This window comes from Rutidosis leptorrhynchoides, chromosome 3 (assembly GCF_046630445.1).
Source record: "Rutidosis leptorrhynchoides isolate AG116_Rl617_1_P2 chromosome 3, CSIRO_AGI_Rlap_v1, whole genome shotgun sequence".
Lineage (NCBI taxonomy): Eukaryota > Viridiplantae > Streptophyta > Magnoliopsida > Asterales > Asteraceae > Rutidosis > Rutidosis leptorrhynchoides.
In genome coordinates this window covers 135,187,367-135,204,386 of record NC_092335.1, presented here as the reverse complement: position 1 = coordinate 135,204,386, position 17,020 = coordinate 135,187,367, and the positions used below count along the sequence as shown (strand labels likewise).

Sequence of the window (17,020 nt, the reverse complement as noted above, 5' to 3'; positions counted from 1 at the left end):
TTCATTGTTAATAACAAGTTAAGTGGTTGTTTTTATATTTGTTGACTTATCTTGCCATATGTGTGTGATTATGTGATTATTATTGATGATAATTACAGATTATAATTATTGCACCACAACTCTTCAACTAATACTATAATTATGTATTGAAGAACAATGGCTGGAGAACAACAACCAAGTAACAACATCAACTCTCCTAACGTTACTCTCACAAATGAGCAATTTCAAGAACTCCTTGTTGCCGCTCAAGGCAGCAACAATAATCAAAACAACAACAACGGAAACCGAAACTCTCCGAATTCATGCTCACATAAAGAATTTATGAATTGTAAGCCACCAAACTATAAAGGAACCGAAGGACCAATTGAACTAAACTGATGGTTCGAAAAGATGGAATCTGTGTTTCGTTTGTGTAACTGCGGTGAAGCTGACAAGGTCAAGTATGCTACTGGAAATCTATCTGGTGGAGCTTTAACTTGGTGGACTGCATATGCTGGTACATTTGGATGGACTGCTGCCCTAGCCATACCATGGGAAACATTAAAAACCATGCTGGCTGGTAAGTATTGTCCCAGGAATCAAGTCCAGAAATTTGAAGTCGAATTCTGGGAGTTAAGAATGAAAAATCTTGAAGTTGAAGAATATAGCAACCGATTTCTGGAGCTAGCTGCTCTATGCCCTAGTATGGTTACTCCTGAAAGCAAGAAGATTGAAAAGTATATCATCGGTCTTCCTCCTCATATTCAGGGGAATGTTATAGCTGCTGGTAAAGAAAATATTGAGGCTACGATGTTGATGACTCAAAATCTGGTTATGGCTGCAAGAAGAAATGCCACGAAAAAATAGACCGAAGTGAAGGCTACTGATAACAAAAGAAAGTTCGAGCCTACTCAAGGTACAGGTCAGAATTCAAACAAGAAGGTTGGTGATACTACAAAAAGTGGATATATTGGAACAAAGCCGCTATGTAATCGCTGTGATAGGCATCATTATGGGTTTTGCACTGTTGTGTGCAGAAAATGTAAGAAGATTGGTCACTCGGCCAAGAATTGCAAGGTTGGTCTGCCTACTACAAATACAAATCAAACCGTGCCTACTTGTTTCGGTTATGGGAAAAAGGGGCATTACAAAACCAACTGCCCTAAGAACAATACTGCAACAACTGGTAATGCTAAGGGAAGAGCATTCGTCATGACTGTTGAAGAAGCTAGGGACGACGATGACGTCATTACTGGTACATTTCTTATCAACAACTGCTATGCTTCTATTTTATTCGATACTGGTGCTGATAGAAGTTATGTGTCTACTGAATTATGTGTCTTATTTGACGAGAAACCTCAAAACTTAGACACTAAGTGTCTTGTAGAAATGGCCAACGGGAAATTTATAAAAGTTGACCGGATCTACAAGGAATGTAATCTGACTCTAGCCAATAAAACCTTCAAGGTTGACTTATTGCATGTTGAACTAGGAAGCTTTGATGTAGTCTTAGGGATGGATTGGTTATCCCCGATGAAAGTGGGTATCCAGTGTTTTAATAAGACAATTAATATTCCTCTCGAAACTGGTGAAATTCTTGTTATCCAAGGAGATAAGAGTGGTTCCAAACTTAATCTTATCTCATGCATCAAAACCCGAAAGTACCTTTTGAAAGGATGTCAAGCTATTTTGGCTTACATAAAGGAAGTCAAGCCAGATGAACGGCGTATTAAAGACGTTCATGTTGCTAAAGACTTTCCTGAAGTTTTTCCTGATGAACTCCCTGGTCTTCCACCACAAAGACAAGTTGAGTTTCAAATTGATTTGATCCCCGGTGCTGCACCTATTGCAAAGGCACCATACCAGCTAGCTCCATCAGAAATGAAAGAGCTATCTATGCAACTACAAGAGCTTCTGGAGATAGGATTCATTCGTCTTAGCTCATCACCGTAGGGAGCACCTATATTGTTCGTCAAAAAGAAAGATGGTTCAATGAGGATGTGTATTGACTATCGCGAACTAAACAAGTTGACCGTCAAGAATCGTTATCCTCTCCCTAGAATCGATGACTTGTTTGATCAGTTACAAGGATCAAGCAACTATTCCAAGATTGACCTGAGATCTGGATATCATCAACTTAAAGTTAAGGAATCCGATGTTTCCAAGACTGACTTTCGGACTCGTTATGGACATTATGAATTTTTGGTAATGCCCTTTGGGTTAACTAATGCTCCTACTATGTTCATGGATCTCATGAACCGTGTATGCAAGCCTTATCTCAATAAGTTTGTGATTGTTTTCATCGACGATATTCTCATCTACTCTAAGAGTGAGAAAAAACACGAACAACACCTCCGACAAATTCTGGAATTACTAAAGAAGGAACAGTTGTATGCTAAGTTCTCCAAGTGTGAATTTTGGTTAAAGACTGTTCAGTTTTTGGGATATGTAATTGACAGTGATGGAATACATGTCGACCCCGCGAAGATCTAGGCTATTCAGAACTGGGAAACACCTAAGAATGCGAAACACATTCGTCAGTTCCTAGGACTTGCCGGTTACTATCGGAGATTTATCAAAGATTTCTCCATTCTTGCCAAACCACTTACCAAGTTGACTCATAAGGATAAGAAGTTTGAGTGGTGTATTGAATAGGAATCTGCGTTTCAGACCCTGAAAGAAAAGTTGACTACCGTTCCAATCTTATCACTACCCGACAGAACTGAAGACTTCGTAGTCTATTGTGATGCTTCAAACCAAGGTTTTGGGTGTGTGTTAATGCAACGCCAGAAAGTCATTGCATATGCATCTAGACAATTAAAGAAGCATGAGAAGAACTATACTACCCACGACTTGGAACTAGGAGCTGTAGTATTCACATTAAAGATATGGCGACACTATCTTTATGGAATCAAATTCACCATATTACCGATCATAAGAGTCTTCAGCACATCTTTGATCAAAAACAACTGAACATGAGACAAAGATGTTGGGTTGAATTACTAAATGACTACAACTGTGAACACAAGTACCATTCTGGTAAGGCAAATGTTGTTGCTGATGCACTCAGTTGAAAGGATCGAGTCAAGCCTATCCGAGTGCGAGCTTTGAATATGATCATTCAAATAAATCTGACAGCTAAAATTCGGGAAGCACAACTAGAAGCTATAAAGCAAGAAAATATCAAACATGAAGGACCTTCAGGATTTGAAAACCAATTACAAATCAAGGAGAATGGAACACGGTACTACAACAACCGTATCTGGGTTCCTCAATTCGGAAATCTGCGAAAGCTAGTCTTGGATGAAGCACATAAGACTAGATATTCTATTCACCCAGGCTCCAGTAAGATGTATCACGATGTGAAAGAATGTTATTGGTGGCCTAATCTAAAATCTGATATTGCTGAGTATGTGAGCAAGTGTCTTACTTGTTTAAAAGTTAAGGCCGAGCATCAAAAGCAGTCTGGTTTACTGCAACAACCGGATATTCCGCAGTGGAAGTGGGAATGTATCGCTATGGACTTTATTACTAAATTGCCCAAGACTTCTAGTGGCAATGATACTATATGGGTCATAGTAGATAATCTTACTAAATCTGCTCATTTCTCACCGATCAAAGAAACTGAAAAAATGGAGAAATTGTCGCAACTTTCTCTTAAGGAGATTGTCTCACGTCATGGAGTTCCTATTTCTATCATTTCTGATCGTGACAGTCGATTCACTTCCAGATTCTGGAAATCCTTACAAACTACTCTTAGAACTCAACTCGACATGAGTACTGCTTATCATCCGCAAACCGATGGTCAAAGTGAAAGAACCATTCAAACGTTGGAAGATATGCTTCGCGCTTGTGTTATCGACTTCGGCAAAGGCTGTGATAGAAATTTACCTTTGGTTGAATTCTCTTACAATAATAGTTACAACTCAAGTATTAAGGCTGCACCTTTTCAGGCCTTATACGGACGAAAATGTAGATCCCCACTGTGATGGGATGAATTAGAGGATAGACAGTTAACCAGTCCTGAAATCATACACGAGACAACCTAAAAGATAGTTCAGATTAAGAAACGAATAGAAACTGCCCGCAGCCGACAGAAGAGCTATGTTAATAAAGGTTGGAAAGATTTGAAATTCCAAGTTGGTGACAAAGTCATGTTGAAAGTATCCCCTTGGAAAGGCGTCGTTCGTTTTGGTAAACGAAGCAAACTAAGTCCGCGTTTTGTTGGACCCTTCAAGATTACTGAAAGAATCGGACCCGTGGCTTATCAATTAGAATTACCTGCTGAACTTAGCAGCGTACACGACGTATTTCATGTCTCGAATCTTAAAAAGTGTCTCGCTGATGACACTCTCGTTATTCCTTTGGATGACATTCACATTGATGATAAAATGCACTTCATAGAGGAACCCGTAGAAGTCATGGACCGATCTGCTAAATGCTTGAAACAAAGCACCATACCTATTGTTAAGATCCGTTGGAATTCACGACGTGGCCCCGAGTATACCTGGGAACGTGAAGACAAAATGAAACAGAAATATCCTCATCTCTTCTCAACCGCTGATGCATCCGAGAAGTCTACCTAAAACTTCGGGACGAAGTTTTTATTAACGGGGAGGTACTATAACAACCCTCACTTTTTGACTTCTAAATTTACTGAATTGACCCTAGGGTTTTCTGCCTGACTATATGTATTAATTATTTAAGGGTTGTTATATACAATTAAACATTGACCGAATAGAAATTTTTTGTCAACAACGTACGCTTAAATAAATTATATAATATTAATTTATATAATTTGACATAATTTAATTTATCTAAACTTTATATTACTTTTAATATAATAAATACAATTAAAAAATGTAAAAACATTAGTAAACCTAATAAAAACCATAAGTAATAATCATAATTAAATTAAAATCATAATTTTTAATTAACATATATATAATACCAAAATAAATCATAATTATGTATTAAAAATGTAAAATACTAAAATTATTTAATATTTTACAAAAATCCGTATTTATTAATTAAAAAAAAATTTAAAAAAATTATTTTTTATTTTAAAATTATAATGGACTACTACTTTTATTATTTTATTTTGTAGATGACTCATGACCTAACATTTAATACTTTTAATTATTAAAATCCCATTAAGAATTAAAATATTTTTTTCTTTTAATTATTTTATTCTTTTTACCTAATTTTTTTCAAGTATAAATACCCCTCATTTCTCATTCAAACTCACACCAAAATTTTTCTCATTCTCTCTTTGAAGAATTACTACTAGTAAGTATTCTTTTCTTACTTTTTACTTTTTACTTTTTACTTTTTACTATTTACTTCGGTTTATTATTTTTTTTACCGAAACATGTAAATAATGTTATAAATTATATGCAATTAAAATTAAAATAAATAACATGTTATAATTAGTAATATATGTTACTAAAAATTATAAAAGTATTTTTATGAATTAATATATAGGAATTATAATTAAAATCGAATTAATGAATATATATATGTATATACGCACATAACGTGAAGGTTATAATAGCGTACAAAGACTACAAACATCACCACTACTTGTGGCCTAGGGTGATCCTTGTTACCATTATGGGACGCTTGTGGATCTCGAATGCCAAGACTTAGATTCTGGTCAAGAGATCCTGGGCCGCTCGGTAACAATAGATCATTCGAGTGACTTGCATGTTAGCAACGAAGTTTGGGCATGATTGTACAACATCTTTGTTAAGAATTATAACCCGAACATTCTTAAACTAGAAGCTTACTATAAGTGGAAGCTTTCCATAAATTGTAGGTCTCCAAAAATTGGAACTTTTGAGAAATAGGAACTTTTCTCGAAAACCGTCACTGTCAATATAGTTGCTATATTAATAAACACACTTTATGTCAAGTTAGACATTAACTAATCAAACGTTATACCTCTAAGTTGATATCCAGATCACTTACTTGCTTTACTTTCCTTCTTACGTGGAATACTTCAACTGCTATTTAAGGTGATTTTCATAGCCCCACTTTTACTGTTTACTTAACTGTTTATAACTTTTGGGGTGAGACACATGCTTGCTTTATAACTGTTTTACATTTAGACACAAGTACTAAAATGTTATTGTGTTGTCGTGCTTTGTCATGCAAATCCCCACCGTAATATCATTAATTGCTGAGGTATAAGATGCAAACTTAGTTATTGTGAGTAGCGCTACTGAGAGTGACGTCTCTAACTATTTGACTGATGGTCTTTGGTTACATATTAATGATTCAACTGACACTGACTGTTCAAGGTGTCGCGGGGTAAACTTTTGTCTAGTAGCGATATTACAAACTACAGCAACTCTTTTTAGATTGATATAATTGGTATCAATAAGCTTTAAACTAAATCTTGTGGTCTAATGCATATTATATAAACCTATGAATTTCACTCAATCTTTTTGGTTGACACTTTAAGCATGTTTTGTCTCAGGTGACGAATAAGGTGATTGCTATGAATGCTACATGATGAATTGAATGCTGCTGCATGGAGTCTTCATTTCATTACATTTACTTTGCATGTTAAAACTAATACTATTTCGGTTTGGATTTGATGTAAAAACTTTTAATGCTTCCGCTGTTTTATTAATAAATGTTTTATTCAAAACGTCTCATATAGAGTCGTTCTCGTTTATACAACTGTGATTTGATATAATTAGTCACAAATACTGTTGAGATTTAACAAGGTTGAGACTCTTAAAACCATTTAAGAATCATTATAAAACGGAAGCGTGAAATTACCAATTTTACTTGTTATCATTAAACCAATTAAAGCTAAATCCCATCTTGGATCAAGTTGTGAAATAATGCTTACTAATTAACAAGAAAGGAAGAGTTTAATACCTCCTTAATGAAGAATAAAATGCTGAATTGGACAGCTGAAATGATGATGAAGATGATGGATTTAGAGCCTCTAACTTGAAGCCTCAAGTTGATAATACCCACAAGCCCCTTTTGAAACAACACCACCTTTGAATGAGTTAGGATTTTAGACACTAAATCACTTAGATTGTCAAGCAAAACACCCTTTCTTTCCCCTTTGAATGCCACGGCCAGCAGGCTGCTTTGGGAGAGAGAAGAGAGTTTAAAGAACTTGCAATTTTTTTGAGTCAAAGAATTGGTTAAAGTGTGAGGCATGTAACTAAGCAAATGTGCTTATTAAAAGTCACAAAACAAGCATGTGGTGGTCTTCCTTGGTACCCTCAAAACCGCCACCCCCATGCTCTTTGTATATAAATTGGTTAATTTTATAAAACTTGGTAGAAGCCTCTTGTTTTGTTAAGTTGCATGTACATTTTATAAATCATATACAAAATATGACACAAGGTAATTATTTAAACCCATAAGTAATTAATTCCTTAAGATATAAATTAACCAAATAACTTGACTCAAGTGATAACATTTTAGAAACCCAATTTTCTAAAATTTAAGTGTCGCGTATTTACTTAACGATCCAATCGTCAAGATAAATACATATAAGGTGTTGTTAAGCTTGTTATTGGGTATGACCCGACTTGGATCATAGCATATTAGCCACATTAATTAAATATGTCTCTCGGGCATACGAAAAAAACCTTCAATCTCTTCAAGAGACACAGAGTGATCACTCTCTTCTAGATTTAACTTTATCAGGCCTTAAACATCTGACTCTCAACGAATAAGAGGGACAAATTCCATCTTGACTACATATGTCCTAAATACATACCTTGCATTATACCTGAGTTCTTCCTTATGAACTACCATATTTCAGAATAGCGAAGGAAAGAATCAAGGCACAATACCTGATAAATATCCGAACCCAATACGTATCTCAGGTCAGAGGATACAATGATATTCGCCTTTACTCAAGATTACATGTGATCAACCACAAAGGCTCCATTTAGTAAATCTTGAGAGCGGGTCTTCCAATATTTGTATCCTACAAATATCTATAAACCTTGGTTGCAACCTTGCCCCACATTCATCCCGTGAATGTATACCAATCTAAGTTCATAATAGTCTAAACCTCACACTTGTTCCCACGAATGTGATCGACTACGGAATTTTAGAATAATTACTTATTCATGGATAAAATATGCAAAATAGGAACATGACTCAAAATAAATTAATACCATAATTATATTAATGAGTTTGAACAATTTCGTTCCGTTACAATACTTAAAACAGATCATGACCAATCACTAGAATATCGAAGCCCTAATGCACAAACATGTCCTGTATGTTTTGATCCATGTAAGAGCTTCGTGAGAGGATCCGCTATATTAAGATCTGTGTGAACTTTGCGAATACATATCTTTCCTTTTTCAACTTCATCCCTTATGTAGTTGAATCTCCACTCAATGTGACGGGTCTTTTGGTGAGCACGAGGTTCCTTGATTTGAGCAATCGCACCTTCGTTGTCACAAAAGATCTCAAGAGGGTCTTGAATGGTAGGGACCACTCCTAAGTCGTCGATGAATTTCTTCATCCATGCAGCTTCCTGAGCTGCCAATGAGGCGGCAATGTACTCTGACTCTGTAGTGGATAATGCAACAACATCCTATTTTGAACTCTTCCAAGAGACCGCACCTCCATTTAATGTGAAGACATAACCGGATTGTGATCGAGAATCATCTCGATCAGTTTGGAAACTCGCGTCTACGTAACCCTTTACAGCGAGTTCCTCCTCACCAGACCCATATATTAGAAACATATCCTTAGTCCTCCCAAGGTATTTCAATATACTTTTAACAGCAATCCAATGACTGTTTCCTGGGTTATTCTGGTATCTACTTGTCAAGCTAAGAGCGCATGACACATCCGGTCTAGTGCATATCATTGCATACATGATTGACCCAATGGCAGAAGCATATGGGACTTTCTTCATTCTCTCCTGTTCATCTTTCGTGGTGGGGCACTGAGATGAACTGAGAAGTGTTCCCTTTTGAATAGGTACCAAACCTTTCTTAGAGTTCTCCATCTTGAACCTTTTCAAGATCTTTTCAATGTATGCACTTTGATTTAAACCTATCAGTTTCTTGGATCTATCCCTGTAGATCCCAATCCCCAAAACGTATTGTGCTTCTCCAAGATCCTTAATGGAGAAGCATTTGCTTAACCAAGTTTTAACACCTTGCATTGCCGGAATATCATTTCCAAATAACAATATATCATCCACATATAGTACAAGGAACATGATAGTGCTCCCACTAGCTTTCTTGTATACACAAGCTTCATCACCATTTTTAATGAAGCCAAATTTCTTGGCCTCCTCATTAAAATGATGATTCCACATTCTAGATGCTTGTTTCAATCCGTAGATTGACTTCTTTAACTTGCATATCTTTTTAGGATATTTTGGATCAACAAAACCCTCAGGCTGAACCATATAGACATCTTCCTTAAGATGTCCGTTTAGGAAAGCGGTCTTGACATCCATCTGCCATATTTCATAATCATAATGAGCAGCAATGGCAAGTAATATCCTAATAGACTTTAGCATCGCCACAGGCGAAAAAGTTTCATCATAGTCAACCCCTTGAGTTTGAGTGAAACCATTTGCTACAAGTCTAGCTTTATATGTATCCAAGTTTCCATGTATGTCGGTTTTCATTTTGAACAGCCATTTACAATCAACTAGCCTAGAGCCAGGAGGTTGCGCAACAAGTTCCCAAACTTGGTTGTCATACATGGATTGCATCTCAGCGTTCATGGCTTCCTGCCATTTATCTTTATCAATCCTTGATAAAGCATCTTGGTAGTTTATTGGTTCATCCAAATCAACCACATAGCAACCATCCAAGAGAAACCCATATCTCTCAGGAGGATTACTAATCCTACCAGATCTGCGAATGTCTTGTGTATTTTGATCATCCATCTGATCACTCTCAACATTTTCATGTTGAGTGCTAGTGTCAGCCAATTATGTATCATCTACTTGATCTTGAACCTCTTCAAGATCTATCTTCCTTTCACTTTTGCCTTCCATTAGGAACTTAGTTTCAAGGAATTCAGCCTTCCGAGCAACAAATACATTCTGCTCGGAAGGATCATAGAAATAGTATCCCATATCATCCTTGGGATATCCTATGAAGATACACTTCGTGGATCGAGCATTCAACTTATTAGGGACGTAACGCTTAGGGTAAGCTTCACATCCCCATACCTTTAAGTATGATAGAGATGGAGGTTTTCCAAACCACATCTCATGAGGTGTTCGTTCCACTTTATTGGTTGGGGCCATATTTAAAATACGAGCCACTGAGCATAGACAATAACCCCAAAATGATAGAGGTAACGAGCTTCTAGCCATCATAGATCGAACCATATCCATTAGGGTTCGGTTCCTCCTTTCGAAAACTCCATTCAGTTGGGGTGTTCCAGGAGGAGTGAGTTGTGAGATAATCCCACAACTTCTAAGATGATCTTGGAAAGCATCGCTTAGGTATTCACCTCCTCTATCGGTACGAAGTACCTTGATTGTCTTATTGAGTTGATTTTGTACTTCGCTTTGATATTCTTTGAATGCTTCAAAAGTTTCGTCCTTATGTCTTAACAAGTAGACATATCCAAAACGACTGAAGTCATCAATGAAAGTAACGAAGTATCTTTCACCATTCCTAGCTATGGGCTTAAAGGGTCCACATACATCCGAATGTATTAATCCCAATAAGTCCTTAGCCCTTTCATAGGTCCCTTTGAAAGGTGCTTTAGTCATTTTGCCTTGTAAACAAGATTCACATACATCAAACGAGTCCATCTCATTTGATTTCAAGAGTCCATTCTTTTGAAGTGTATGCATTCGGTTCTTGTTTATGTGACCAAGGTGACAATGCCATAAGTAGGAATCACTCAAATCCCTTTTGAGTTTCTTGGTGCTAGTATGGTATATTGAGCTACTAGATGATGTGTCATCATGAACCAATTCATAAATTCTATTTGAAGGCGAAGCCTTAAAATAGAATACATTATCTAAATAAACGTGGATATCATCATTAACAAAATTGAGATAAAAACCACATTGTTTTAAACGGGAAACTGAAATAATGTTTCGACATAAATCCGGTGCATACAAAACATTGTTCAAAATAAGTTCCAAACCACTTGGAAGCTTTAATACAAAGTCTCCTTGAGCCTTCACTTGCACTTTGGCTCCATTACCCATAAAGAGACTTGATGTTCCCGCTTGCTTGCTACTTCTTTTGAACCCCTGAAAAGAATTGCAAATGTGAGTTCCACATCCAGTGTCTAATACCCATGTATTAGAAGAAGTAATACTAAGCTCTATATATACCATATATATGTTACCTGAGGTTTGCCCCGCATCCCTCTTTTCCTTCAACTCCTTAAGGTAGACCGGGCAATTGCGTTTCCAGTGACCCATTTCACCGCAACCGAAGCACGGGTCTTCCTTGGGGTTTGCTTGTCCGGCAACCTTTTGCTTCTTGTTCTTGTTTTTGGTTGGGGTAACCATCCTCCCCTTTCCCTTGCCTTGATGGGCGGGTCCTTTCCTCTTAGCTGCCTTTGGCTTAGAGGTGTTGTTACCTTTGGACCCACCATCATTGATCATTAGCACGGGTGAAGCCCTCTTACCCATGCTAGTTTCGGCCGTCCTTAACATGCCATGAAGTTCACCAATGGTCTTATCCATCCCATTCATATTGTAATTAATTACAAATTGGTCAAACCTCTTTGACAGGGAGTTTAGGATAAGATCAGTGGCTAGCTCATTAGATATGTTGAGATTAAGACGGTTTGCACGATCAATAAGGCTTTTCATTTTGAGGACATAAGAGGATACGGATTGGGTGTCATCCATACGACATGCATGTAACGCTCGAACCGTTTCGAAGCGCTCGACACGTGCTTGTTGAAGGAACATCTCCTTCAATTGCGTAATCATGTCGTATGCAGTATGATGCTTGAAATCCTTTTGGAGTTCGGGTATCATAGTCCCAAGCATTAGGCAAGCGACTTGCACCGAATTGACGCAATACTTATCCAATAAGCCATGCCTTCCGTATCATCCTCATCGGGTTGATCGGGAATAGGGTCTTCCAACACATACGCCTTATCCTCAAGTTTGAGGACAATCCTAAGATTGCGGAACCAATCCATAAAGTTCATATGGTTGAGTTTGTCTTTCTCGAGGAGAGACCTTAACGATAGGTTGTTCAAGTTAATAGGTGTGTTTTGCATGTTGTTGTTATTGGCGGCCATCTACAAAATTTAACAAAGTTCATTTAAGTATCGATTTTAAATTTAACAATCAATACCCTTTAAATCCAATTGATATATATATATTAAATTTTAGAATCCAACGATAAACCAAATTTCGGTTAGGTGACCTTTATCCCGTCATTTAATTTAGCTAGGTAGTCATTATATGACAATTGCAATCCTTTTGCAACTTCTAAATTATGGGATCATGCAATCCTTTTGCATGGCATATTTATCCCATCAATGCCTATTTGTTCCTCATGCTTCGGTGACCCTAAGTTCATGATTCCCAAATCAAGTAGTCCTACTTGTAAAACATGTAAAATTAACATACAAGTGGTTAGGTGACCTTTATCCCACAAGCATGCGAATTTTACCTTAACCATATTAGTTAGCTCATAACGGTTAGGTGACCTTTATCCCATTATGAGTTCCTTACTATGTTTAAGTGTCCCACAAAAGGATGGCGTTAAACTTGTTTACCTTGTCGATTAAGGGATTTTAAGTTTTCGTTAATTCTAGTTTAAGAAAACATTTATGCCATACACCAACATGCATTTAGTGTATGGTTCATTTGAAATCCATTTTCAAGTCTTGTAATTTGCCAATTACTTGATATAAACCATTTTACATATATGTGATCCTTTTCTTGTTCTTAATAACCATTTATTAAGGTCTTTAGTTGCTTTTAATTTAACCAATTAAATTGTCGTCATGCATGTTATTCATACGTCTAATTTAACCAATTAAATTGTCGTTTTGCTTGTTGTTATCTTGTGATTAATTGTATCAACCAAACATACAATACAATAAACAAACAAACAACCACACATGCAAAACAAGTATGTTCACAATCTAGCCATTTTGGTGGACATTTGTTTAGCCGAAAACAAATGTCACCGGGTTAAGGGGTAATAATACAAAGTAGGAGATTTCAAATCTCCCACTTAACCTTGCATCCATATGTTCCTTGTGTTCTTCAAGTCTTCATCATCTTGTATCTTCATTTTACAAAATATGTATCCTAATACATTTTTATCTAGAAAATGAAAATACAACCTATTATATTTTACATACCAAATGTAAAACAAATTACATAGCCAAAATAAATATTACATCTAATTGAATGAATTAATATTACATACCAAATGAATATTACAAATTAACCAAACATACAACCATAACATGCATTCAACACAAGGTCAAGGCTATGATTGTGAACATGAACATGCAACCAAATATGACCAAATGAAAGAGCCCAAAACCCACTTTTGGAACCCAAACAATTCGGCCTTACACATAAACCCACCCAAACCCATTGATTTTTGCAATCTACATTCATGCATGTTCATAGATTGCAAATATAGTGGGTTTAAAACAACATTACGAAGCATATTTCAACAACCTCAGCTCTAGATACCATTGTTGAGATTTAACAAGTTTGAGACTCTTAAAACCATTTAAGAATCATTATAAAACGGAAGCGTGAAATTACCAATTTTACTTGTTATCATTAAACCAATTAAAGCTAAATCCCATCTTGGATCAAGTTGTGAAATAATGCTTACTAATTAACAAGAAAGGAAGAGTTTAATACCTCCTTAATGAAGAATAAAATGCTGAATTGGACAGCTGAAATGATGATGAAGATGAGGGATTTAGAGCCTCTAACTTGAAGCCTCAAGTTGGTAATACCCACAAGCCCCTTTTGAAACAACACCACCTTTGAATGAGTTAGGATTTTAGACACTAAATCACTTAGATTGTCAAGCAAAACACCCTTTCTTTCCCCTTTGAATGCCACGGCCAGCAGGCTGCTTTGGGAGAGAGAAGAGAGTTTAAAGAACTTGCAATTTTTTTGAGTCAAAGAATTGGTTAAAGTGTAAGGCATGTAACTAAGCAAGTGTGCTTATTAAAAGTCACAAAACAAGCATGTGGTGGTCTTCCTTGGTACCCTCAAAACCGCCACCCCCATGCTCTTTGTATATAAATTGGTTAATTTTATAAAACTTGGTAGAAGCCTCTTGTTTTGTTAAGTTGCATGTACATTTTATAAATCATATACAAAATATGACACAAGGTAATTATTTAAACCCATAAGTAATTAATTCCTTAAGATATAAATTAACCAAATAACTTGACTCAAGTGATAACATTTTAGAAACCCAATTTTCTAAAATTTAAGTGTCGCGTATTTACTTAACGATCCAATCGTCAAGATAAATACATATAAGGTGTTGTTAAGCTTGTTATTGGGTATGAACCGACTTGGATCATAGCATATTAGCCACATTAATTAAATATGTCTCTCGGGCATACGAAAAAAACCTTCAAATACCCCATGCCCTATTTGGGGGTGTGACAACCTTCGTCATGAGTATGACATCTGGAACAAAATCATCATTTACAACATCTACTGCAAATCCGGTAATCACTCAAATGTCCATGTCACTCAAGTCGCTATAATGTGGCGTTTAGAAAATGACATCAAAGTAAATATGGCTTATCTCATGGCATCAAGGATGAATGGAATTATCACAGAAACCACTCGTGCATTGCCCTACGGATTGCATCTCAATAAAGTGTTTGAATATCTGGGTGCCACAAGTGATAAATTTCGTCAACCTACTCTTGCCATATTCAAAGGACCAAAGATTTCAGAAGTAACCACCCGCAAACGAAAATGAACGACCGATGAAGCAAGAACCAGTAAAGAAAACACTATGATTCCTGACAGTGAAGATGAAGAGGCTGATGAACAAATTCAAGAGTTAAGGATGATGGCAAAGATGGACAAAATATACAAGGAACAAATCAGGAACCTTGAGAAGGAGTCAAAGATTGTGAAGACGATGAAGGGGGTAATAAAGAAGTTGACATGCGGGACAAGTGATACGGAGAATGACAACCCAAGCGCGTCAACCTAGAAATCCTTGAAATAGCTTGACTACGTTGTGGAATGTGTAAGACTATTATATTGTTACTCTTTGGTTGAATGTAGACATTATGCATTTGAATATTGTAATGTCTTAATTTGTTTAAAACAACTTCGCCAAAGAAAAATAAGATGTTAACAACTTAAAAATATGTTGCAGACTGATAGTGCTCCAAATGAACATATATTTAGTATCAATATCCTTCCAATATGTAAAGTTTTTAGTTACTATTATTCTATTTTTATGTTGTAATGGTTTAAATAAATAATTGCGAAGACAAAAGAAGAAAACGACTATTTGAAGACGCAAATGACCAAAAAGCTCAAACAAGATACAATCCAAGTGGTTCCATTTATTGATAAGAAACGTCTAAAAATTACAAGAGTACAAGTTGCGGAACGTAAAGTACAAGATATTAAAGCATACGAAAAGACGTTCGAGAAATCGGAACCGAGACATAAATCGGGCGTAAATGTATGAGACAACAGAGTGAAAATTACAAGTCAACTATGCACAAGAATATAATATAATATATATATATATATATATATATATATATATATATATATATATATATATAATTAATATAAATTATATATATATATATATATATATATATATATATATATATATATATATATATATATTATATATATAATAATATGTCGACGAGCAAGAAAACAAAAAATATGTGAGCTGGATCTGACGGCCATGCGATCACATGGGAAATAGGCATAAAACCTATGCGTGGGCTCATGCATGAGATTTGCACTGAAACCCCATGCACTCGCATGGGCATCAGAATCAGGAAATATGCCTATAAATACCAGGCTTCTGCTCGACGAAAATACCTACACACTCTTTTTTTTTTCTTTCTGTAAACTATATTTATATTTATTATTTATAATATTAAGTTTAAGTTAAGATTAATAATAATTGGGTTGTTGTAGGAAATGTTTTACGGGTTTTAAAGTCAGAACTCTGTCCGTGTAACGCTACGCGATAAATAATCACTGTAAGATATGTTCTTTCTTTTTAAATTAATGTCTCGTAACTAAGTTATTATTATGCTTATTTGAGCCGAAGTAATCGTGATGTTGGGCTAAATATTAAGACGGGGTTATTGGATTTTGTACCATAATTAAGGTTTGGGCAAAAGACCGACACTTGTGGAAATTGGACTATTGACTATTAATAGATGGGGGTATTATCTAATCGAGTGGCAACTCATTGGAGTCTGTCGAACCTATCTTCAAGTTAATTAACTTAATAATTAATAATGATTATGGTTGTCCTATTTAGTGACATTCATACGGAATCTATTATAATCATTTAATTAATTATTCGGGTTGGGTAATTGATTATTCAAACTGATCAAGTGGGTAAATTAATATTCATATCTAATCAAAAAAGGGGTGGATTACATACAGTGATAACTGGTGTAATTGTTGACAGAAGTGATAACTGCGTCACAGTTTAAATCCTTAATTAGTTGAAATATTTGACTTCGGGTATAAGGGTAATTTGACGAGGACACTCGCACTTTATAATTTTGACCGATGGACTATTATGGACAAAAATCAGATAGATGTATCAAACAATCCAGTACAAAGGACAATTAACCCAGAGTAATAAATTAAAATCAAAACGTCAAACATCATGATTACGGAAGTTTAAATAAGCATAATTGTGTTATTTTATATCCCATCGTACTTTTATTTACTGTCATTTATTTATTGTCGTTTTAAATATTGTTATTTAATTTACGCATTTTAATTATCGTCATTTATCTTTACGCTTTATTTAAAATCGACAAACCGGTCATTAAACGGTAAAACCCCCCTTTTATAATAATAATA

At 35.7% G+C, this 17,020-nt stretch overlaps 1 protein-coding gene across 1 annotated transcript; it reads left to right on the top strand.

Moving 5' to 3' along the window:
* Nucleotides 1-390: 390 nt before the first annotated feature.
* LOC139900411 (uncharacterized) lies at nucleotides 391-1,932 on the top strand. The gene is made up of 4 exons (XM_071883183.1): nucleotides 391-791; nucleotides 1,017-1,234; nucleotides 1,472-1,743; nucleotides 1,834-1,932. The coding sequence occupies exons 1-4, from the start codon at nucleotides 391-393 to the stop codon at nucleotides 1,930-1,932; spliced, it is 990 nt and encodes a 329-aa protein (XP_071739284.1).
* Nucleotides 1,933-17,020: the final 15,088 nt, after the last annotated feature.